Here is a 25562-nt window from a genome sequence, read left to right as displayed (position 1 = left end):
TGTGTGTAAGCAAACGTGGTGAAGAAAGCTGATGGTGCCCGGCTATCAAAAAGATATAGAGTCTGGAGTCTTAAAGGCTTGAAGGCAAACAAGCAGCCATCTAGCTCAGAAGCAACAAAGCCCACAGAGAAAAAGCACATGGCCTAAGCGAATACAAGGTATTGATTGGACCAGGTAGCAGAAACCAAGGAACAAAAACAATCATTATGTGATCACCTTCCTCACATAAACACTGAAGATGAAGGTGTGCATAAGTAAGTGTGGTGAAGAAGGCTGATGGTGCCTGGCTACTGAGAGATATAGCGTCTGGGGACTTAAAGGCTTGAAAGCAAACAAGTGGCTATCTAGCCCAGAAGCAACAAAGCCCACATGGAAGCAGCACACCAACATGGGTGATCGTGAAGGGCAGAGGAGACCAGGTCTCAAACAACAAAGGTGGGGGATGGGGGTAATCACATCACCGTGAATGAGGGTGAGTGCGTGATGGGGACCCAATGCCCATCTGTAGACAGCTGGACATCCCTTGCAGAGAGGTAGTGGGGAGGAGATGAGTTACTCAGGGTTCAGTGTAGCAACAATGAAACTCAAAACCTTTCTCTAGTTCTTGAATGCTTCCTCCCCTCCCAATTATCATGACCCCAATTCTACCCTGCAGACCTAGTTATACCAGATGATGTACAGTGGTGCAGTAGATATCTGGAAATAGAGGGAATCTAGGACGGATGAACCCCTCAACACCAGCGGTCGTAGTAGGAACACTGGGAGGGAAGGGGTTGTAGAAAGGGAGAACCGATCTTGGAGATCTACGTGTAACTTCCCTCTCTGGGACATGGGCAATGGGAAGGTGGGTGAGGGGAGATGCCGCGCAGTGTAAGATAAAATAAAATAAAATAATTATTTATAAAATATAAAGGGAGCCGGGGTAAGAGGGGAGCGGGGAGGGAGAGGGAGAAGGAGAGGGAGGGGAAAAAAAAGGAAACCGAGCTGATTCCAGGAGCCCACTTGGAAGGCGAATTTTGAGAATGATGAGGGCAATGAATGTATAAGGGTGCTTTGCTCAATTGATGTATGTATGGATTGTGATAAGAGTTATATGAGCCCCAATAAAAAGATTTATTAATTTAAAAAAAAATCCTAAACTTAATTATAACATCATAGTTACCATAATAAAACAAACTACACCATTCAGATTATAACATCCAAGGGAACAATATTGAATTAGAACTAAGGATATAATGAAGAATTATCAAAACTAATTGATTTTTCCAGAACCTGGGAACATGGGAGTGCATTCTAAAGTTAACCACCAGCAGACACTTTCCCATAAAGAGAGGGAAAATGGGTGGGTAAACTCGGTCAATTTTCTGAGAAGGGAGGGAGGAACAGGCAAATTTCTTAGCAGCTTACAAAAAGGGAGTTTCTTTTGCTTGTCTGCCTCACAAGCCTCAGCAGAAGGTAAATGTTTAGAAAATAATGGTGCAACATATGTAAAAATATTCTTGCTAAAATTGATGTATGGATTGTTATGAGGAATTTAAGAGCCCTCAATAACATTTTTAATAAAAAATATTGTTGAGGGCAAAAACCCTATCTAGTTTCTCTGATTATTTTTTCAGAATATAGATAAATAACTATAGGGAGAGGTCACATAACATTCCTGATTTTAAAACATGCAGTATTCCCTTGTTCTGTTTCCAAAAGAGCTTTTTGATCTAAGTACAGGTTCTACAGGAGCACCATGAAGTGTTCTGGAATTCCCATTCTTCTCAAAGCTACCCATAGTAAATTAAAATCAACACAGTCAAATGTCTTTACAGTCTGGGATACTCTGCTTTCAGCCAAGATCCATCTCACCTCAGTAGTGGTGAGCCCTTGTTCTACATCCTCTTCTAAATGCAGCATAAAGCTCCAGCAGCTCTCTGTCAATGTCCTGCTGCATTCATTGCATGATTTACAGCAAAATTTTACTTCAATGTGACATCAATGTTATCGTTTTACAAGGTGAGCATTCTGTCTGGCCACGTTTCTTTGGAGCGGGTACAAGAACGGATCTCTTCCAGTCAGTTGGCCAATGAATTGTCCTGCACATTTCCTGGCATAGATGAGTGAGTGTTCCATGTGGGAGCCACTGTGTCAATATATCATGTCAAGGGCCTTGCTCTTTTCAGGGTCCTTCTCCAAGGACAGGTCTTTTCTTAAAATAGATTGAAAGTATGTAAGAGGAAGTCTCACCATCCACACCTTTAAGAAGAACTATGGTCACACTCCTTTCAAAACGGATATGTTTGTCCTTTTGGCACACTTTTCTTGATTTAAAACCATGCAATATTGAGTTGTTCTTTTCCCACATCTTCTTCTTAATCCATGTAAATGTTGTAGATAAGCACAATGTAGTGTTCTGGAATGCCCATTCTTCTCAAGGATACCCACAGTTTGTAATGATGCACACAATTCCTGCATTGTAGGAAGCTGGAATTTATTGTGCTGTGACTTCCCATTGATGTGGATATCCTAAAAATGTGCAGCAAGATTATATCCAAAAATGGGTGGTGGATTACAGCTGGAATCTCCTCACTCTGAACTGCTTTGCACCCTATTTGGGTCAGATGGTTCATCTGAGAAGTCTCAGACACTCTGCAAACACCCTGGACTTGACACATTCCTAGGGACCAGGAGGTGGAATGCCAGGACCCTAAATCTTAATAGAGACAAGGACCTTGCCTCAGGGCCAACTGTAGTTAAAGCCATCCCTTATAACCAGTCACCTACATTTATCTTTCTATCCACACAAACTGGGAGAGAATAAATTTCTGTTTGTGAAAGCCTTACATAAGTTGAATTACTTTCTTATATAATGAGCTTATGTAACATTTTCTGGTGTCTTTGGGGGGGAGAATTGAGTGTATTCTATTGGATTCTGAAATATATGGGTTTACTTGCTCTACTTAGTAAAAACAGAGCAAACAGATTTGCGTGTACTCTTCACTATCTCTTTCACACCTCATTATCTGTTCAGGGCCTTCAGGACATGTCTTAATGTTTTCGCTGTGTGCAGTGGTTCATTGCCTGTATTGACTTCTTGGGATCATAATTCTCAGTAGTGTGGCAGTTATGTAATAGTGTCAGATTTGGATCTCTGGTCAAGTAGTAGGCGGTCTTGGTCTATTAATCAAGAGTTGGAGGCTTCATATGCACCAGGTCTCCAATTGAGAAAGATGAGAATTCTGCTCCCATAAAGACTTATTACAGTGTTTACCAAAGTACCTGATACTGCTCCTTGAGGGAAATGGAATGGTCCTGTGGTGGAAAGCAGATAACTGTACTTTATTCTATGGGAGAAAGACATGGCTTTCTATTCTTATAGCTACAGTTTGAGAAACCACAGGGTAAATTCTTCCCCTAACTACATAGTCGCTATTAATCTGCTCATACTCAATGGAAGAGAGAGTTATTTTCATTTTATTCTGAATTATGTGCTATGATACAAACGTTTTCAATTGGCAGCTAGGTGGTGGGTGATTTTTTTTTTCCTGAGAAGAGGGTATGCAATAGGACCAATTATTTTGGGAGCCTGTGATTGGTAGCATTTGGAAACTGGGGAGCAGTTCTAATTTGTCCACAGGTCGGCTATGAGGGGCAATGGACACAATGGCACTGGATTTGATTTATTTGGTTTTTATGATAAAATGTGGCACTGCAGAATGGATCAGGTATAATGGAATCATGTAAGAAAGCATTCCATGGTACAAGGATTCAGAGTGTGGCAGTAAATTCTTTATTTCTTCGTAATCTTTCTGAGATAAAGGTAAGGGGATTTTCCTGAGGCGTGACTCCACAACCTTTCCTCTCTGAAAGCATTATAGAGAATTTAGAAGGCATGACATGACTACAGCAAGAAGGGAGATTTGTATTAGAGTTCTTCTGTGCACCAGAAGACCATACACAGTGAACCTCTTAGACCCAAAGTAACACTGATGCCAACATACAGATTGCTGTCTAAGGCAGGTCAGGCCCACAGATGTTGTCAGCAGACAAGGACCTTGCCTCAGAGTTAACGGAGATGACGGCTTTATCCTATGGCTGATGCCCTTAATTTGAATTCTATCCACCTAATCTATAAAAAAATGAGTGTTAAATGGAAAAACCCACAATTAACGATGCTTCCTTAAACACATTTAAGAATTACAAAAAGGTGCTGGACTTTTCTCTAGATGGCAATCCTCTAAACACATTCAGTGGGACGAATGACTGTTCCTGTACTATAGAGAAATGAAGCTCTGGAAACATACTTGATTAGGTCTTGACTACTAACCATAAGATCAGTGGTTTGGATTTACCAACCCATCACTGGGGAGAGATAGAGGCCATCTATTCCTGAAATGAGTTACAATATCATAAACACAATGTTATCTCAGGTGGTGTAGTGGTTAAGAGTTGGCCTGTGATCCCCAAGGTCTGCACTTTCAAACAGCCAATTGTTCCGGGGGCAAAAGACAGGGCTTTCTACACTTGCAAAAATTACAGACTCAGAAACGGACAGGGCCGTTTTACTCTCTTGTAGGGCTGTTTTACTCTCTCCTGGATGGCAGTGAGTCTCAGTGTTTGCGAAACCGAAAGGGGCTAGCAAAGAAGCAACAAAGCCCACATGGAAGAAGCATGCCAGCCTGTGCGATCATGAGGTGTCGAAGGGATCAGGTATATGGCATCATCAGAAGAAAAAAAATCTTACCATTGTTAATGAAGGGGGAAGTACAGAGTAGAGACCCAAATCCCATTTGTTGGCCACTGGATATCCCCTTGCAGAGGGGTCTAGGGGAGGAGATGAGTCAGTCAGGGTGCCATGTAGCACTGATGAAGAATACAGCATTCCTCCAGTTCCTGAATGCTTCCTTTCCTCCTCAACTATCATGATCCGAACCCTGCCTTGCAAGACTTCATAGAGCAGAGGATTTACACTAGTGTAGATAGGACCTGGAGTCACAGGGAATGCAGGGAGGATGATCCCTTCAGGACCAGGGGTGTGAAGGGAGATACTGGGAGGGTAGAGGGTGAGTGGTTTGGAAAGAGGGAACCGATTACCAGGATCTACGTGTGGCCTCCTCCCTGGGGGACGGACAACAGAAAAGGGGGTAAAGGGAGATGCTGGACAGGGCAAGATATGACAAAATAATAATTTATAAATTATCCAGGGCTCATGAAGGAGGGAGGAGGGAGGAGGGAGGGGGAAAAAGAAGATCTGATATAAAAGGCTTAAGTGGAGAGCAGATGCTTTGAAGATGATGAGGGCAAAGAATGTGCAGATGCGCTTTGCACAATTGATGTATGTGTGGATTGTAATAAGTGTTGTATGAGTCCCTCCTAAAATGTTAAAAAGAAAGAAAGAAAGAAACCCAAAGGGGCACTTCTCCTATTTTCTAGAAAGCGGCTCTGAGTAGCACTCGACATAATGACAGTGAATTGGAGCTAAGTGCAGGAGCCAGCTTGATAAATAGTCAAAATGTCAAAGCCATAGGGTGTACATGAGATTCGGTTTCATAAAGCTATTTCTGGAAGGGTATTGCTCCTCCCTCCTTCCCTTTCACAGTTTTTACGTTATTGAAATCACTTGGGTTAATGGCACAGTGGGTCATGTGTAAGGACTGAGTTTCTGTGTCGACTTGGCTCGGCCATGATGTCAGCCTACATAACAATGTTTGACATAATGCCATCACTTCCATGAAGAGATTTTCTGTCAGCAGCCAGGAGTGGGAGGTGGTATCCTAGTGGGTGTGGTTCCCCCAGTATAAATATAAGTGGATTCTCTCTGAAAGCTGTGCAGCTTTTGGCCAGGTCCAGAAACTCACCAGAAGTGTGGATCTCCAGATGTGAGACAGCATCTTGCCATATTTCCTACATAGCTTGGATTCATCGTTTGCACAGCCTGTGAGGAATCAGCCTACCATCTAACCTGCCCATCTGGGATTCATCAGGCCCTTAACCTACTTGAATCAAGAGAAGGTTCCAGAGTGATATCTGAGACTTGCCAGCCTCTACCACTCTGCACTGAAAAGGTAAGTAGTGTGACTAGAACTTTTTCCTAAATATTTCTGACAGGTTGGAGGGGTGGGAGAAAAACTTGGCTTTATACTCTGGTAAAAGGTACAGACTCAGAAACTCACAAGAGAAGTTCTACCCTGTCCTATAGGATCTCTATGAGTCAGCATTGACTCAATGTCTTTCAGTGACTAAGGGTGCTGGAGCCTAGATTGCAGAGGGCTGGGCTCACCCACTTGGCTCTCCCTGAGGTCTGAGCAGATGCAGTTTAACCTTCACAGGTCAGGATTCCTTTAGGAGCAGATTGGTCAGAATGAGCACAGGGACCCACTCAGCATCTTGGAGCTTGCCATCCAGAGTTATGTTGCAACATTTCACTCATTCCCTCTCTGGAGTGGCTGTCCATAGAATTTTCCCACCCTTGTTCACAGCAGCTGTTGTCTGGAGAGAGGGAGACAGTGATAGTCATGGTGGAGGGCTGGTCCTTCATCTCACTGCCCCTGGTTGTTCCAGTGACAATTTCAGAGGACATCTTTTAAAGCTTGTGATAGTTGTCTTCATATTCGCAGTGTCAAGAGTTTTTAGATAATTTGATATCCGGTTGTTTTTAACTTACGGTGTCACATGTTTGTTAAAGGAGAACCGTGCCTCATAGTGCCTTCAAAGTTTTTGTTTGTTTTTTTTTTTTTTTTTCAAAATATGTCACCAGGCCTCTCTGAAAGTACTTTTGAGGAGAAACCAAACCAAGTCATCTTCTAAGTTAGCTTCTAAACATTCTAACTGTTTGTGTTATTAGGGGTTTCAAATTTAAAGAAGTGAACTATGATTTTCACATTTATTCAACAAAAAATGACATACGTATTTTGGAGATTTTAAAGAATTTTTTTCTAATTAAATTCTTCCTTTTAAGATTTTTGGGTTTGCAATTAAATCTGTTTTGTTCCATTTTCTAGTGAAATTCTCTAAGGCTTTAGGAAAAAGGCATTGCATTTAGTTTGTTTTTGCTGATGTTTCTCAGATGATTACTAGGTGTGGCATAAGAGTGGATCAATGACAAGGTGGGTGGAGATAACACAGGCCTAATAAAAGACTGATAGGATTTTCACATTGGAATCTGGGTGGGTCTAATCCAATGAAAATTGTCCTGGGAGATTTTCATTCCTGTGGTGAGAATATTTCTTTTAGATGCATAATTCATAAATTACATTTTATTTATGGATCCTAAAATACATGTATTTGACTGGATGTTTTAGGCTGTTATTGTTGTTCTGGGCTATGGAATTGGTCCTGATTCATACTTACCCTCAAGTCTAGCTCATAGTTAGCCTATGTCAAGATGGAATCAATTCTGCCCAAAACATGGCCATCCTTACAATTGTTATGCTGGAGCTGATTGCTGCAGTTACCATGTCATTTCATCTCAACGAACATCTTCCTATATTTTCTCTGAACCTTTTATTCAATAAGCCTGCAATTTTCCAAGGACTGAAATGTTAATCTAGTAGAGGTCAATGCCAGTTCCTTGATATTTTTTCCTTCAAATCATAAAATATTGAAACAATATAAATTCGTATCAGAATTCAGATTTTTTGTTTGTTTTCTGTTTGAGTTCAATGAAATACACTTTGCCTCTGATTGCGAGTCATAATTTGATTTTAATTTGACTCTCTCTAATGTTCACCTACTGAGGATAAATGCATCTAATGATGCAGATTATTTGTGACATAGACATGTTTTGTTTTCTGTTTCAATTTGATGCTTCTCATGCACATGGAATCAGGAGAGGCAATGATTTTAAGCTCTTAGATGCAAAATACTAGCCATTGGTTGAAGCTCATCAACTGTTTCTTGGAGAAACAGGAGAAAGGGGTGCCTATTTGAAAATGATTAGGGCAAAGTATGTACAGATGTGCTCTTTATACAATTGATGTATGTATATGTATGGATTGTGATAAGAGTTGTAGGAGCCCCTAATAAAATGGTTTTTTTAAAAAAAAAGAGAGAAAGAAAGGGATGCCTAGAGAGAAATGGCACAGTCAGACTCCATAAAGGTTACAGCCTTAAAGCTAATGCTCTGGTGCAGTGCTACTATATTCTACGGGGTGTTTATTCTGTGATAGGGTTACCTTGCTTGTCTTAGTAAAATGAGGTGGGTGTATTTTTCAATGATCTGACGTAAGTTGAGTTTGAACTGCCAGGCTCTGTGTTAGAGAAAAAGCTGTGGATCATTGACCTCCATCCCACTCAGGGCTCCTTAAGCTATGCTTTCACTTTTTTAAAGATAATTGTATATCTAGTTTTAATCCTAAAATGTCTCTAAAGATAATATAACTTAGAAATTAGACTAAAATTATTATATAACACATATTTCACAACTTCTAAAATGTTTTGTTTCACCCATTTTTTGTGTGTGTTACTTTTGAGTGTATAGCCAGGGCATGTGGGGCCGGGGGCAGGATGAGAAAGCCAGAACTAGATAGGACTGCCCATTATGGTCAATAATGAGTTTCAAATTTGCTGGTCATTATTTCTAAATACTATGTACTTAAGAGGCAATCATCCCAATGGTAACACAATATTTGAGAACTTTCACTACATTCAGGTTTCTGTATAACACATAGGGTTATACAAATATCCTTCATAGCTAAAGTTTTCTGTACTTCTACTTGTTTTTCCAAGGTTCAGCTTTTAGCGTTATTCAGGATAGCTATTGCATGTTTCTCTGAAAGTTCTTGATGAATTATATTTTGTGTTGCTTAATTTTTAAAGATAATTCATCCAGTTTTAAGTTGACTGTTGAAGTCATTTTACATAAATTTTATTTTTCCTATGAAGTTCACTGAAATGTTCACTTTTTCTGTCCTGTATTGGAGCCCTCTTGGAGCCCCATTGGGCTGCCAACACAGCAGTTCAAAGGACCAGTCGCTCCATGGAGAAAGACGAGGCTTTTAACACTTGTCAAGAGTTACAGCCTGAGGAAAACACAAGCACATCTCCGCCATGTGCTATAGGGTAGAACTGATGCCAGTGAGTTTGTTTGGTTAGTAGTCTTGGTTCATATTTTACATGAGGTGTGATTTTTGATATTAGCATCTGCAGGCTATATTTATTCACCTGATTTTTTACTAGCACTTCTCAAAACATTCACTTATGTCAGGGGTGTCAAACTGGTGGCCTTCAGGCTGCATGCGACCGCTCAGGTAATTTTTTGTGGCCCCAAATTCTCTGAAATAAAATGAAAATAGAAAAAATTGTTATAAAGAAAATAGCGCTTAGGGGAGATAGAGGCAATACTGTACACACAATTCCCTCTTTAACCCTTTAACTACAGAAGACCACTATACAGGTGGCCCAAAGCCTTTCCTGGAGGCCTGTGGACGTTTCTAGACACGATCATTTCCGGTAACGTTTTAAAGTGATATGTCTGCCACTCTCATTGCATAATATAAACAGATCCTAACAGTGAAAAGGTTAAAAAGAGGACTCTAGGATTTGCTGTTATGAGTCATACCTAGCAGCAATGCTAGTTAACATTTTTAGAGGGAAGCCATTACGATTGTGCATCACATTTGTCAGCTGTCCAACACTTTGTGTTTTTTATTACTTTGTTATATTTTCCGGTCACACCATAAGAGGCAAGGGAAAACTAGTGGAAGGAAAGCGCTGGCAAATTTCCGGTTAAAAGCATAATTATAGTTTTATAAATAAAACAAATGTTTAAATAAAAACAATTATATAGGGTTTTAATTATCCTATCCATATTTCTGAATCCTCACTTCAAAATAAAAATTCAACAAAATTTGTAAATGTGATGTGGCCCACTTTAATCTTGCCTGTTGCACCACATGGCAAGCATTTTAATTGAGTTTGACACCCCTGACTTCTGTTGAATGTTACTGAATTACTGTCTTTAGATTTACTTTTTTAAAATCCCTTGAAACACTCCTTGTTAGTGGAATTAGAAATTTCCCAGGATTGCAACAGAAGCTAAGTATCAACAGATAGAGACACCCTTCCAACTGAATAAACTTCCAGAGCAGCATAATGAGCCAGGAGCAATCTGGGAAAACCCACTCCATGTGCACAAATCCTGTCTCTTTGGGGGAAACAATAGTTGTCCATCATAGTAGAATTCCCTTGGTCAATCAGCATGCCTGGGGAGAGTGCATTTGCTCTCACAGAGCCATCAATACTCTGCAAGAGATTTTCAGACAGAAAAAGAAACTAAAGCACAGCATCCCAAATACACAGAACATCCATAAGAACCGGGTTTTCTGACTTTATTTTGCAGCCATGAAGTCCCAGGGCTATCGAAGCCAGAACTCAAGCCTTAAAATCATGACTTTCCGGCCTACCATGGAAGAATTTAAGGATTTCAACAAATACATTGCTTACATGGAATCCCAAGGTGCCCACCGTGCAGGCCTGGCTAAGATAATCCCACCCAAACATTGGACAGCCAGAGAGAACTATGACGATGTGGATGACATCCTCATAGCCAGTCCTGTGCAGCAGGTAACTACTGGGCAAACAGGTGTCTTTTTTCAATACCATAAAAAGAAAAAAATCCATGACCGTGGAGGAGTATCGCCACTTGGCCAACACTGACAGATACCGCACTCCCACACACCGGGATGTTGACGATTTGGAGCGGACCTATTGGAAGAGCCGCCTGTACAATTCTCCCATTTATGGGGCTGGAGTATGTGGCTCCTTATTTGGTGAAAACACTGAGCATTGGAACCTCAGACACCTGGGGACGATCCAGGATCTGCTGGAGCAGGAGTGTGGAGTTGTCATCAAAGGCGTCAACACCCCCTACCTGTACTTTGGCCTGTGGCAGACCACCTTCACTTGGCACACGGAGGACATGGACCTGTACAGCATCAACTACCTGCACTTCGGGGAGCCCAAAACGTGGTATGCGGTGCCCCCTGAGCATGGAGCCCGCCTGGAGAGACTGGCCAGGGAGCTTTTCCCTGGCAGTTCCAGTGGCTGCGCGAACTTCCTGCGGCACAAGGTGGCCCTCATCTCACCCAGAGTCCTCAGGGAGAACGGCATTCCTGTTGGTCGGATCACCCAGGGAGCAGGCGAGTTCATGGTCACATTCCCCTACGGATACCACGCTGGCTTCAATCACGGTTTCAACTGTGCGGAATCCATCAACTTTGCCACCCTGCGCTGGGTTAATTACGGTAAAGCTGCTTCTCAGTGCAGCTGTGGGGAAGCCAGGGTCACATTTCCCATGGACGCCTTCGTGCGCATTCTGCAACCCGGGCGCTATGAGCTGTGGAAACAGGGCAGGGACCGCACCTCCATGGACCACGTGGAGCCCACAGCACTGACCAGCCCAGAGTGGACGGCCTGGAAGGAAGCCCGGACTCGTGTGATGGTCAAGGGGCGTCTGCGGTCCTTTAAGCCACGCAGGGCCAGGCGTCGCTCTCTGACTCTGGCTGCAGACAGTGGGCTTGGGGGCTGTGCACTGGTGTGTCCTAGTCCCACAACCCACTCCTGGGCAGACAGCTCTACTGTGCAGCCTGAGGCCCCTACCTTCATGGGCAGCAGTCCTATGGGATCCAGTGTCTCCCTACTTCCCACCTCAGTTCCATCTGCCCAGTATCTCCAGGCTTCACCAAAGGGGACTCGCACTAGGCGTCCTCAGGACTTGGATGCCCACCAGCAGTCTGTCAAGTCCAGGGCCAAGAAGCACACAGCAAGCACATTTGTACACCTGCCCACTCAGGCATTGCATGAGAATCAACAGATGACTCTGGCCCTCGGAGATTTGAGATCCAGCATGCTGTTAAAGCTTCTGGGTGCTGCTGTGACCCCGATCTTCAGCCCTTGGGACCCCCACTGAATCCTGATTCTCTGGTGCACCCTGGCCCCTGCCTGAAGTCACTGGACAACATCTCAGCGAATCTCCCGGACATGCTTGTGCTGAGTCCTCCTAATGAGTCTTTGACTTCTAAAACATTCTCCAGCTATGCCTCTGTGAACAGTATGGCACCTCTGGACCTCCTCGGTGCTATTGCTATGGAGCCCCTTAAACTTCTATAATCCTGCCCTCAGATGAGGTTCTGCAAATCTACTTACATAGATCCTTGGAGACAGACTTGATGGAACTTCACTTCCCAAATCCTGAAAGGTTGTCACCAGCAAAGATCTTGTTTTGAGTTTAGCTAAACTGAAGTTTTTGTCAAATGTGATTGTCCCTTGGACTATCTCTCACCTTCAGGAAACAGAGACACACCCAGCCAATCTTCAACATGGGAATTGTAATCTGTGGTGATTTAATTGTAATTGTAATTGTAATCTGTGGTGATCCTTGACCTCTCAGTGCCATGTTGATAGGTTGCCTAATACTTGCTCAGACTATGGACTCCACTAAAATGTGTTCTAAGGACTCGCAGACCAACTGGATATATGTGTGTCCCTTGATTCTTCCTTGGCTTGGGAGTTGCCCTTGAAAAGAACTCCCTGCGCAGAAATCTTTAAACCCATTGCTTTCCAGCGTGTCTCTCCACGTGGCAATCTCAGTGATCAAGACCCACTGTTTCAAAGTTGGACTTGGGGCTAATATTTAAGGAGGCCCATTCCCAAGTCTTTCTTTGATAATGCAGGAGGTGGGTTCAAACTGCTAACCTAGTCCTCACAAAAATTGGAGCCAACATTGGACGATGCTCAGAATCTGAGGCTCAATCCATCTGCACTTCCGAAGCGCTGACCCGGTCTTCTACCAGTGGTCACAACTAGACCTTCTTATGAAATTCAAGCCTTTAACACACTCCAATAATTCTGACGTGGCCACCCTTCAACCCACCAACCAAGCAATTGCTCACGTAGAAACTGCACCTTTGAATGAATGATGTCTGTTGCCGTTTGGGGATCAAGGATACCTATTTGTGATTATTAATTTCATTGTTCTTAGTGTGTATCTGAAAGGAAATAAAATATCTTAAAACGCATTCGGAAAGTTTGACTATGAGAGGTATGTGAAAAACAAAGTGACTCATCACATAGCCAGAGCGAAAGAAGTAGCTAGGTCCCAATGAATTCACCAAACAGTCTGTCCTTGTACCCAGAGTAGTCCATGAGGGAATGGAAGAAAATTGTACAACAAAACACCACCACAGCAAAACAAAAAGTCACATGTTGGGGAGAGCTACTGCCCAGAGTTCCCATCTAATCATTGAGCTGAAATTACTCCTGGAGTCACCTTTTCATGAAATCACACATTGGCATTGACTGGGACTCCATTTCCCAGAAATTCTCGATACCCCTGTTGGCATTGTCTCTTCAATTCATGTATTTAAATGCCTGTTTTCAGGTCTGCAGCCAGAAAAATAAGCATCAGAGAGCCTGTCATGGAGGGTAGTGTGACAAATTTTCTCTCTTTCTTGAAAGACTCTTAAAAAATTTTTTTCTCTACAGGAACACATCCCCTGCCCCCACCCAATTGCTTAATCAAAAGAGGTAACAGAAAACTCACTTTAGAAACTCCCCAAATTTCTTATTCATCAGATCTAACCATTACTCTGAGTGATTATAAAAGGAGAAAAAGTAAAATTGAAACAGATATGGATTCGTTTTTATTTAATTTGTTTCAAACAAACATCAGTTTTAGGCCCAAGTATTTATAATTTACCATAGTCGAAGCTGCATGGAACTATGAGACATAGAAGAAATTCAGATATGTTCGTGTTGCATTTAGAACAAACACTTATCCTTTGAAAGATCTAGATTTTAGATTGACCAGTAAGCCCCAAAACTGTTTATTGTGCCCTCCACCTGCATTGCTGACACCGCTCTCGGGAAACTATTCTACTCAGGCTTCCTTCAAGATGTTTGTGGTTTTCTGCTACAGTATCCCTGGGGAATAAACATCAACCTCTGAAATTAGTAAGGTTAGTACAGAAAGGAAAGAGGCACAGGATAAATAAAATACTATTTAAACATGAAACAAAACTTAAAAAATGTATAATTAGCCATGATACTTAAAACAGCCTGGTACGATGGTATATATGAATACCAAAGGATTAGAATTGAGAACCTAGAAATACAACCAAGTACCTATAGTCACCTAATCTTTTTTTTGACACCTAATCTTTCACAAAGGAATAAAATCCATTAAGTGGAGAGGAGATACCCATTTCAACAAATGGTGTTGGAAAAACTGGATTTCCATCTGCAAAAGAATGGAACAAGGTCCATACCTCACATCATATACAAAAATGAACTCAATATAGATCCAACACCTACATACTAATCCTCGACCACACAACCAAACAATGAAATTTAGGGACAAACTTGAGGGTATTTAAGCAAGGTATAAACACACCTATAGAAGCAGACATTCCTATTGGCTCTATTTCTTCCCGCTGCAGCATCCAATCCCTCTCATACCTTCCTCCAGTACCAGATGGGCCTACGGGGATTTTATGCCCCATGCCTGAATTAAAAATGTTTTCCATAAACCTGAATTTTTGACTATCTTAATTGGATCATGAAGTTTCACATCGACAGCTTTCAATGTATAGAAAATAACCATGTCGCCCATGTGGCTCTTTTGAATTGTATTATAAAACAAAAGGGGGAATTGTGGGAAACAGAAAGATGTCTCCCAAGCCTCCCACAAATATATGTTAGACTTAGGACACTGCTTGCAGCTAATGGTAAATGATTGGCCAGATACCTCCCTGAAGGCAGTCAGTTGCCAGACTACAGTCTGATCCCACCACAAGTAGAACCCACTCCCTGCTGTTAAGGAGAGTGGGCTACTTCTCCCTAAAGGCTTGTGGCCATCAGTTTAGTCCCTTCAGGGAGGGTTTACAACCTACTCATAATGGTTTCTATAATGATCCAGAGAACAGGTCAAACCAGATCAGTGACATCCAAAGTTAGTCTGCCATGCTGAATCTAGGATCTGCCCACATTGTCACATGTATATTCCTAGTCCCTCCTCTTCCTATTGTGTGGATACCCCTAAAACACCCCCATCCCATTACTGTATTACCTATAGCACAACCCTTTCCTGTGACATATGTCTTCACCTGTAATTAGGGGGCTCAAATGTCCCAAGAGAATATAAATGCCTCAGTAGCAATAAATATTGCTCTCTCTCCACATGGATCGCCAACTGAGGCTGAGGTGAGCATGTGAGCTTGCCACCATGAAATGTGTCTGATTCCATTATTTCGATCTCTGTTCTATCTCTCATGCTCTCTATAACTTTACTATAATCTTTAGTTATTATCACTGTACAGTTGCGCCTACTGGACCCATGATGATGTGTTAGGGGCTGGTTTCCCTCACAAAGCAGGAAACTGGCTAAGGCAATTGCACTCTGGTCCAACCATCACAAAGCAACAGACCAGAGAACTATAAAGGCAAGGTTCACAGAGCCATTTATCTCTCAGCCTTTCATTAATGCCACATGTGTTTATTGGCCAGGTTTTCACAGTGAAATTTAACTATATCAAGGGTTACACAGAAACCAGTTACATTCCAATCACTTTAGCATTAATTGATATGTCCAAAATCTTGACCCTTTAGACTGTTTTTAATAGTCCTTCACTAGTGTATAAAATGTTCAGTGATAATAGCATCCCAGATTGTTCCTTACACAGCATCAGCAATGGTAGAAGTGTCTCAGTAGGCAGCAATTGCTATTCTCACGAGTCTGTGAGGCGTTGATGCTTTGGGTAACCAGTAACAGGACAGAGGTCTTTAGGCTGTTTTCTTAACTCTCAGGTCACATCATCAACTGCCTTTCTTCTGGGCCTTGCTGGCTGAAGAAAAATCCATCTATCTCCTTTGCCTCTGAAAAGGTAAACAAATAGCCCCTCCTTTTGGGCAATTAACAGCGTGGAAACAGAATCGTGGTTAATACTGGGTGTTTTCCTCCTTCAATGCAGGAATACTTCCTTCTATCAAATTGGCATTCTATGATGCTCACCCTCCCAACACAACTGCTGAAGACAAAGTTGGTGAACAATCAAATGTGGTGAAGAGAGCTGATGGTGCACGGCTATCAAAAGATATAGCATCTGGGGTCTTAAAGCTTCAAGATAAACAAGGGGCCATCTAGCTCAGAAGCAACAAAGCCCACAACAAATGCTGGTGGAATAACACACCAGCCTGTGTGATCACGAGGTTCTGAAGGGATCAGTTATCAGGCATCAAAGAACAAAAAATCATATCATTGGGTGCACACCACCATGATACGATCGCCAAAGACAAACAGGTGCATAAGCAAATGTGGCAAAGAAAGCTGATGGTGCCTGGCTATCAAAAGAGATAGTGTCTGGGGGTCTTAAAGGCTTGAAGGTAAACAAGCGGCCATCTAGCTCAGAAGCAACAAAGCCCACATGAAAGAAGCACACCAGCCTGTGCAATCACGAGGTGTCGAAGAGATCAGGTATAAGGCATCATCAAAAAAAATACCATAGTGAATGAAGGGGGAAGTGCACAGTGGAGACCCAAAGCCCATTTGTCAGCCACTGGAGATCCCCTCACAGAGGGGTCTAGGGGAGGAGATGAGTCGGTCAGTGTGTGATGTAGTACCGATGAAGAATACAGCTTTCCCCCAGATCCTGGATGCTTCCTCCCCCCCAACTACCATGATCCGAATTCTACCTTGCAAGACTGGGTAGAGCAGAGGTTGTACACTGGCGCATATAGGAGCTGGAGGCACAGGGAATCCAGGGTGGATGATACCTTCAGGACCAGGGGTGTGAGGGGCGATACTGGGAGAGTAGAGGGTGAGTGGGTTGGTAAGGGGGAACGGAATACAAGGATCTACATGTGACGTCCTCCCTGGGGGATGAACAACAGAGAAGGGGGTGAAGGGAGATGCCAGATAGGACAAGATATGACAAAATAATAATCTATAAATTATCAAGGGCTCATGAGGGAGGGGGGACTGGGGAGGGAGGGGGAAAAAAAGAGGACCTGATGCAAAGGGCTTAAGTGGAGAGCAAATGCTTTGGAAATGATTAGGGCAAAGAATGTACAGATGTGCTTAATACAATTAATGTATGTATATGTATGAATTGTGATAAGAGTTGTATGAGCCCCTAATTAAATATTTAAAAAGAAACAAGGGCAAATGGAAAGGCAAACACAGGGAAGATGCAGTTACATTGTGTGGAATGCAATCATTGTCACAAATCAAAGTATGTATGAATGCTCCAGCATAAAACCAGTCTGCTTTGGTAACTTTTATCCAAATTACAAAAAAAGTTAAAGAAAAAAATTCATTATGTTTCCATATACCACCAATAAATTATTTGAAAACCAAAAAAAACCTTGGGTGCTTTCTTCATATTTTCCTTGTCCTTCATCTTTCTCCAAATGTTTTTGCGTCCTTTTTACTACTGTTATGAACAGTGCGAATGACGCAGTGAAAGGGTCATTCAACGCGCCCCCCTTCAAGGGGTTCGCAACCCACAGGTTGAGAACTGCTTTTCTAAGGGGAGTCCATCAGCTTTCTTCTGCAAAAATATAAACGAATCGTCCTTCCAACATGTGATTAGTGGACTGGGATCCCAAAGGGGATTTCCATCTTCCTGGGACTTCTTATGATCAGCTAATTTCTATAGAGGTGAAAATGTGTCTATCTGCCCTAATTTTGTTACAAGCTTTTAGTAAGGAGAAAATTGTTTTAGTTAAAATGACTAAATGAAATTTATTAGACATAGAATTTCCTTTCATCTCTTCCGTCTATTTTAACAATGGAGACTCTAAGACATTGTAACCAATCTCAGGGAACTTGCCAGGTTCCAAACCAGTGAAACTTTTAAAAATCATTTTATTGGGAGCTCATACAACTCTTATCACAATCCACACATACATCAATTGTGTAAAGTACATTTGTACATTTGTTGCCCTCATCATGTTATGTAAACTTCAGCTGTTAGCTCTCAGAAAATCAAGAGTGCTCACTAGTTGTAGTGAGAACTTCTTAAACACAGGATAATTTTAAAGACTGATAAAATCTTAATAAATTTGCACAGCTGTTTTTGAACTAAGTTACCAAACAGACATGTTTCCTTTAAGTTTCTCAGTAAGGTTACAGGCTCAATTAAGACGTATAGACCTTCAGGAGTTTTACATCGTAGGATTTTACAATCTTGCAATATTCTGTCTTGATTAAGTTTGCTCATTCCATGTTGGATTTAGGTGGGGTTAGTAGGTGGGTCTTAGACTCTCAGGAATGCCCTAAGGAAGAGACCCCATATCACGAATTGGGAAAAAAAGCAAAAAACATTTTCCTCCAATTTCTAATTCCATGTGAGGGTGCTGTTGTTTCCCCACAACAGCATTCCAAAAGACCCCTTGATCCACAGGGTGGTCAGACTGCTCAGATGTTCTTTCCTGATAGGTATACACTTTAACTCTAGAAATTCAAAGAAGCAGGAATTGGCTTAAACTGGCTTATTTGTTAACCATGGTATATCAGATTTTATTACTGCCCTAATTTCTTCTTCATAATCCTGATCAATACTTTCAGTAACAATCTGAACTCTATGAGAATTTAGGTTGGACTTTCCTAACAAACATCCTATAGTTCTCTTATGTAGTGGACCCCAAGTACTGCTCTTAATAATTTCTGGTTTAATTACATTTTTGGCTTCTTCCCACACCTTTGAATAACTTCAGTATCAATGTGAACTACATCTTAATGAAGAGAAAGCCCAAATCCTTACCATGGGATCAATAGAAAATACCACGAAAAGTGGAGATAAGATTGAAGCTGTCAAGGATTTCACCTGCTCACGATCTACAATCAGTGGTCATAGAAGACATAGACATATGGTGCATTTCATTGGACAAATCTTATGAACATGATCTCTCCAAAGGTTAAAAACAATGTCTCTTTGATGACTAATATGTACTAGGCCCAAGTTATTTTACTTTCAACTATCTCATATGCCCCTGAATGTTGGACAACGAATGAGAAAGTTTAAAGGAGAAATGATGTATTTGAATTATAGTGCTGGTGAATAATTTGATAGTGTGGTAGAGTGTCAATTATATCTTGGAAATGTACAGTTATAATGCTTCTTATAATGGAAGTATGAGTATTTCATCTTAAGCATGTTGGACATCAGAAAGAGCAATCCTTGGAAAAAGACATCATGCTTGATAAAGTATAAGGTCACTAAGAACAAACAAAAGGATGAACTTCGACAAGATAGAACATCATAGTAACTGCAACAAAGAGCTCAACTGGGCAACTGTGAGGATGAAGCAAGACTCATATGTGTTTCATTCTGTATTATCTAATGTGGCTGCGTGTCTCAATAATTTGAAAGGACTGAGCTAGCAAAATGTGATGCCTATTACAAGCATTTTGCTCAATTGTGAGCCAATGAAAGCATTACTTTTACAGATGGGAACCTGAAAAAGATACCATCTGATACCAATTTTATTTAATAGTGTGCTGAAAGTGTTAACTGAAGCTATCAATCAACAAATAAAATTAAGGCATCCAAAATGGCAGCAAAGAAGCAAAGCTCTATAAAAAGAAGCAAAGCTGCTGATATCACTTGAAATATTAAAAGCCCCAAAGAACCTATGAGAAACATATTGCATCTAATTGAAAGGTTCAGCAATCTCATGTGTAGAAGTCAATGTAGAAAAAGAGTTTGAATCCTGTGTACTAGTACAGAAAGCTCTGAAAAGGGAATCAAGAAAATAATATCATTTACAACAGCCAATAGGAAAATGAAGCTCCACAGTCACCCCATGATGAGTGCTCTTTGGTCTCAGTGGTTTAGGTGCAACCTATATGGCAATGTCCTTGCTTGATGTTGTGCCAGGGGAGATGGCTTCAGCTTTCAACACTAAAGGGCACTTGTATGTGCACACAATTCACATTCATGAATGTACTTCTGGTCTGCAACAGGTACAACTAATAGGAAACCTAGTTAACACTATAGAACCACACATGGGGAAAGCAGAGCTGCACATCTGAAATGTGGTCTGGAGTCTGATGCTTAATGGTGGGTGTATCTCACCAAGCAGGCTAGCAGCTAGTCATGACTGATGCAGATGTATCCACTTACAAACGACTTCATAGATGAGATCTGACAAAACAAAGTCTGAAGAACTAATACTGAACATTCAACGGGGCCAATTCTCTGTGTCTGTCATGAGATGTAGTGATTTCTCACTGTGTGTGTGTGTGTGTGTGTGTGTGTGTGTGTGTGTGTGTGTAGGGGGGGGATCTTACTCACTTTACTATATCTTCCTCACTATTATGCTTTATGGAATGAATGGTTTTTCATTAATAGTCAGCTATATCTTCAACAAGCTTACATTTTCTTATTCATTTAAAATAATTTAAACAAAAACATCATTTTAATGGGTTTATGTTTTGCTCATTTCCTCTCCTCACATAAAAACCATTCCACAAAACAAAAAGTAAGAAAAATTTAAATATTTAAAAAATATGTAAACTCTTCAAAAGCCATACAAAGCCAAGCAATACAATCTTTAAAATATACGAAATATTTTATTTATCACCACATTATTTGATATTATTCCCCAAATAAATTAAATTAGTTTGGAAGATATATTAAAGATGCATTAATAAGATTAACAGAAGTTGTAAGTTGTAATTTCAAAATATAATAACAGTGCTGTAAAAAAAAAGAAAGAGAGCCCATAAATCAGGATATATCACTACAAACTCAGAAAAACTTCAATTGTATAGTACACATTTTCAAAGAAAATATGTCCTATTGTAAATGGTCCTAAAACAACTCAAGTGATTAAAGCTCTTAATTAAGGCTTGTGAGAACCAACTAACCTTTGGATGTTCTTCATTTAAAGGCCAGGACAATGGTTTACCAGTTTTCAGCTACAAGAACAAAGTATAAGTGTTGATATACTGTATATCACAGTTTCTTGATGCTGGGCTAAGAGGCACCCCTATAATATCCATTCACATGGAGATTACCTCGACTCTCTCTAACATACCCACCCAGGGCCCACTCAGGACTCCTACCACTCCAGTTCCACTTAGGACCCCTGCTCTGTCTCTCTTGACCTGTCTCCTCCTCCTCTGACGCGCTCCTTATTCTGCAATGTGAGCCATGGGTGCACTGATCCTGGGACTCACTGCATGCACCCAAACAGAGAGCTGAGGTGAATTAGCATATCGAAATGCCATTCAAAATATAAAAAGGGGTACATTAAGAGAGGCACAGCAGCGATCTTATCTGGATCAGAAGCCTCTGAACCCCTGTATTTGACCAAATACATCAATTAAAACGTGGTAGATTTCTAGAGGCTGAGTATTGATTCCCGTGACAGGGGGAAACTACTGGAATCACTCATTACTGGAGCCCCACATTCTATGGGCTTTGACTTTAAACCCCTCTGGGTTCTCAAGGGACCATTTAAACAAGCCCTCGGGTTTCTGCCACTGGAGAGGAGGGCCATTCTCAAGTCAAAAGATTTCTCACCAGAGGAAGGTCAATTTCATTGACATTTCATAGTTGGTGGTGAAATGTTTCCACTATCAGCCACACACCTCATTTCCTACCCATGACACCTAAGGGTAGGGGGTCATACTCTGCAGGTATAAACATTTCAAAGGTAAAGAAAGGGGAGACTGCACTAAAGAAACCGAACACGAATGGGGGAAATATAAACCACAGCACAGGCCTGAGGTCAGAGCCCCACCACCAGGTCCTAAGCAACTTTCAGGCTCAATCAGAAGATCACACAGAGCACTCCGTACACTCACTTTATCACCATCCAGGTGCCCAGCATAATGACCGCGGGTTACAATTTACAAAGGCAACTGTGTTCTCCTCTGAGGAGGAAAAACAAATGAGATGCAACAAACATTCCTACTGTCTCATTCCTGCCAGATTTGCCAAGATCCTCACAACACTTAGCTCTGAGAATAGGGTGATAAATATTTCCACCTTGAGGGAATAGATCAAATTTTCATTGATCAGAATATGTCATTCTCACTTGAACATTATTTTCAGTGGATATTATTTAGTCTATGAAATTGTGACACTTCAATTAACACATAAGCCTTATTTTGAGGGGGGCGCTCTTACAGTTCTTTTTTTTTAACAATTTATTGGGGCTCATACAACTCTTATCACAGTTCATACATATACATACATCAATTGTATAAAACACATCTGTACAGTCTTTGCCCTAATCATTTTTTTCTCCTCTTTTCTTTTTTTACATTTTATTAGGGACTCATACAACTCTTATCACAATCCATACATAAATTGTATAAAGCACATCCATACATTCCCTGCCCCATTCTCAAGGCATTTGCTCTCCACTTAAGCCCCTTGCATCAGGTCCTCTTTTTTTCCCCCTCCCTCCCCTTTTCCCCCTCCCTCATGTGCCCTTGGTAATTTATACATCGTTATTTTTGTCATATCTTGCCTTATCCGGAGTCTCCCTTCCCCCCTTCTCTGCTGTCCCTCTCCCAGGGAAGAGGTCACATGTGGATCCTTGTAATCAGTTCCCCCTTTCCAACCCACTCACCCTCCACTCTCCCAGCATCGTCCCTCACACCCTTGGTCCTGAAGGTATCATCCACCCTGGATTCCCTGTACCACCAGCCCTCATATGTACCAGTGTACAGCCTCTGTCCTATCCAGCCCTGCAAGGTAGAATTCGGATCATGGTAGTTGGGGGGGAGGAAGCATCCAGGATCTGGGGGAAAGCTGTGCTCTTCATCGGTACTACCTCGCACCCTAATTAACCCATCTCCTCTCCTAAACCCCTCTATGAGGGGATCTCCATTGGCCGACACTTGGGCCTTGGGTCTCCACTCTGCACTTCCCCCTTCATTTAATATGGTATATATATACATATATACATATACATATATACATATACACATAAATACATACACTTATATCTTTTTTTTTTGCATGATGCCTTATACCTGGTATCTTGGCACCTCGTGATCGCACTGGCCGGTGTGCTTCTTCCATGTGGGCTTTTTTGCTTCTGAGCTAGATGGCTGCTTGTTCACCTTCAAGCCTTTAAGACCCCAGACACTATCTCTTTTGATAGCCGGACACCATCAGCTTTCTTCACCACATTTGCTTATGCACCCATTTGTCTTCAGCGATCCTATCATGGAGGTGTGCAGTCAATGATATGATTTTTTGTTCTTTGATGCCTGGTAACTGATCCCTTCGGGACCACTCGATCACACAGGCTGATGTGTTCTTCCATGTGGACTTTGTTGCTTCTGAGCTAGATGGCCACTTGTTTATCTTCAAGCCTTTAAGACCCCAGTCACTATCTCTTTTGATAGCCGGGCACCATCAGCTTTCTTCACCAAATTTACTTGTTCACCCACTTTGGCTCCAGCCATTATGTCGGCAGAGTGAGCATCATAGAGTGCCAATTTAATAAAAGAAGGTATTCATGCATTGAGGAAGTGTTTGAGTAGAGTCCCAAGGTCCTTCCACCACCTTAATACTTGACCTATAAATATAGACACATAAATCTATTTCCCCATCCTCCTATATATATTTGCATGTACATGTCTTTGTCTAGACCTCCATGAATGCCCTTTGACTCCTAGCTCTTTCCTCCATCTCCCCTGACTTTCCTCCTGCCCTACTACCATGCTTCATCGCCACCTGGGCTAGAGTATACCTCTTCTCTAAGCAACCTTACCCTTGATCATTTCCCACCAGGCCTGCCACTCCCCCATACATCCATACATGCATCCATTGTGTCAGACACATCTGTACATCTGTTGTTATCATTGTTTCCAAAACATTTTCTTTCTACTGGAGCCCCTGGCATCAGCTCCTCATTCCCTCCTACCCCCATGAACCCTTGAGAATTTAGAAATTATTGTTTTATTCATGTCTTACACTGAGTGCTCTCTCATTTCACCCACTTTTCTGCTGTCCGTCACCCTGGGAGAGGGGCCATACATCGACCTTTGCATCCCCCTTAATCCCCACCCCCTGCCCTTACCCTCCTAGTATCACTACTCCCTCTTTTTTGGTCCTGAAGAATTTCTCTGCTCTGGATTCCCTGTGTTGTGAGTTCTTATCTGTACCAGTATACAAGTTCTGGTCTAGCCAGATTTTTAAGATAAAATTGGGGTCATGAAAGTGGGGGAAGGTGGCATGTGGAGGAAGAATTAAAGAAAACCAGAGGAAGGTTGTTTGTTTTGTCAGTGCTATACTGCACGTTAGCCTTATTGAAGGTTTCCAAAGTTTATTTTATATTGAAAAATGGACTATTCTTTTCAGTCTCAAAAACAACCAATATTCTTTAGAAAATTGCTGTACATTTTCCGACAGTAGTATGGACACATGGTGCTGGGAATGGAGTGCTGTATGAAACAGAATCGTTCTTTATAGAAGAGGAGACCGTGGGACAAAATGCTCTGCAGAGCACATTGAAATCTGCAAACAGAGTATGAAGACTAAGCCAAATGCAACAGTGAACAAATATAGGTAGTAATTCATGAATTTCAAACGCATTATGAAAGTAATGCCTGAAGCCAAATGGCCCAGTAAAATCTGTCAAGTTTTAAAGACAAACTGAAAATTATTTATGATACATAAATAGTATCAGAGAGAGCAAACTTATTGTTATCCAAAAAGGTTGACTAGGACTAGAATTCAGAATCCAGAACACCAGGAAGGAGACACAAGGGTGATGTATTATACGGAGAATCCAGACTGCATCGTACTTGAGAGTGACTGAGAATCGTCCTTGCTACAAGGCCAGACTCTTCTGGAAACATCTAGACATAATTGTGAGTGACTTATATTCAGGTAATAATACAGACTGGAACTGCCCCGATAGGGTTCACTAGACTGTGACCTTTGTGGACCCAGATTGTTAGATTTTGTGTTTGCCCAGGGACAAGCTGGTGGGTGAAAACTGCTCATTTTTCAAATAACATGCACGGTCTTGAACATGTGGCACCCGGGATTGCTATGTCATGGACTACAAATGTAGGGAGAAACCCAAGTTAAAAAATAATTGATATATTAGTATTAGTGTGTTAACAAATATATTATAAATTGTATCATAAATCTTGCACAGAAAAAGGTTGCATAATTAAAACACGATGTTGGAAATTATATGGGGAGCAGAATAATGAGGGGAAAATAGCACAAATACTGACAATAATATTAAATATGATTAAACAAAATACAGAATAAAACAAAGTAATGAAGATAAGGAAGCAAAATAAGATACACATTGAGAAACTCAGTTACCATAACCCAATGGTACCAAGTGAATTGCATCTCATAGGACAGAGGAGAACGGCTCCTTCGGGTTTCAGACACTGAAAATTTGGGGGGAGCAAACAGCCTCATCTTTCTCCCTTGGAGTGAATGGTGGTTTCAAACTCCTGAGCTTCCATTTAGAAGCCCAATGTAAAATCCATCATGCAACCAGGGATAGTGAATTTGTATATAGTGTTTATTTGTACATAGTCTTTATTATTTATTTATTACACTTTCTTTTCCTGGTTGTTTGATAGCCAT

The 25562-nt window shown here is 41.4% G+C and overlaps 1 protein-coding gene across 1 annotated transcript; it reads left to right on the top strand.

Annotated features, from left to right (window-relative positions):
• The first annotated feature begins 10326 nt into the window (after window positions 1-10326).
• On the top strand, window positions 10327-11893 carry LOC142427567 (lysine-specific demethylase 4D-like). Its single transcript, XM_075532780.1, is given in 2 exon segments — window positions 10327-10593; window positions 10595-11893. Coding segments are annotated over 2 exon segments (1566 nt in total).
• Window positions 11894-25562: the final 13669 nt, after the last annotated feature.

Source organism: Tenrec ecaudatus, chromosome 15, assembly GCF_050624435.1.
Source record: "Tenrec ecaudatus isolate mTenEca1 chromosome 15, mTenEca1.hap1, whole genome shotgun sequence".
NCBI classification, from domain to species: Eukaryota; Metazoa; Chordata; class Mammalia; order Afrosoricida; family Tenrecidae; genus Tenrec; species Tenrec ecaudatus.
The sequence above is the reverse complement of the archived record's forward strand: the minus strand, read 5'-3'. Positions and strand labels throughout refer to the sequence as shown.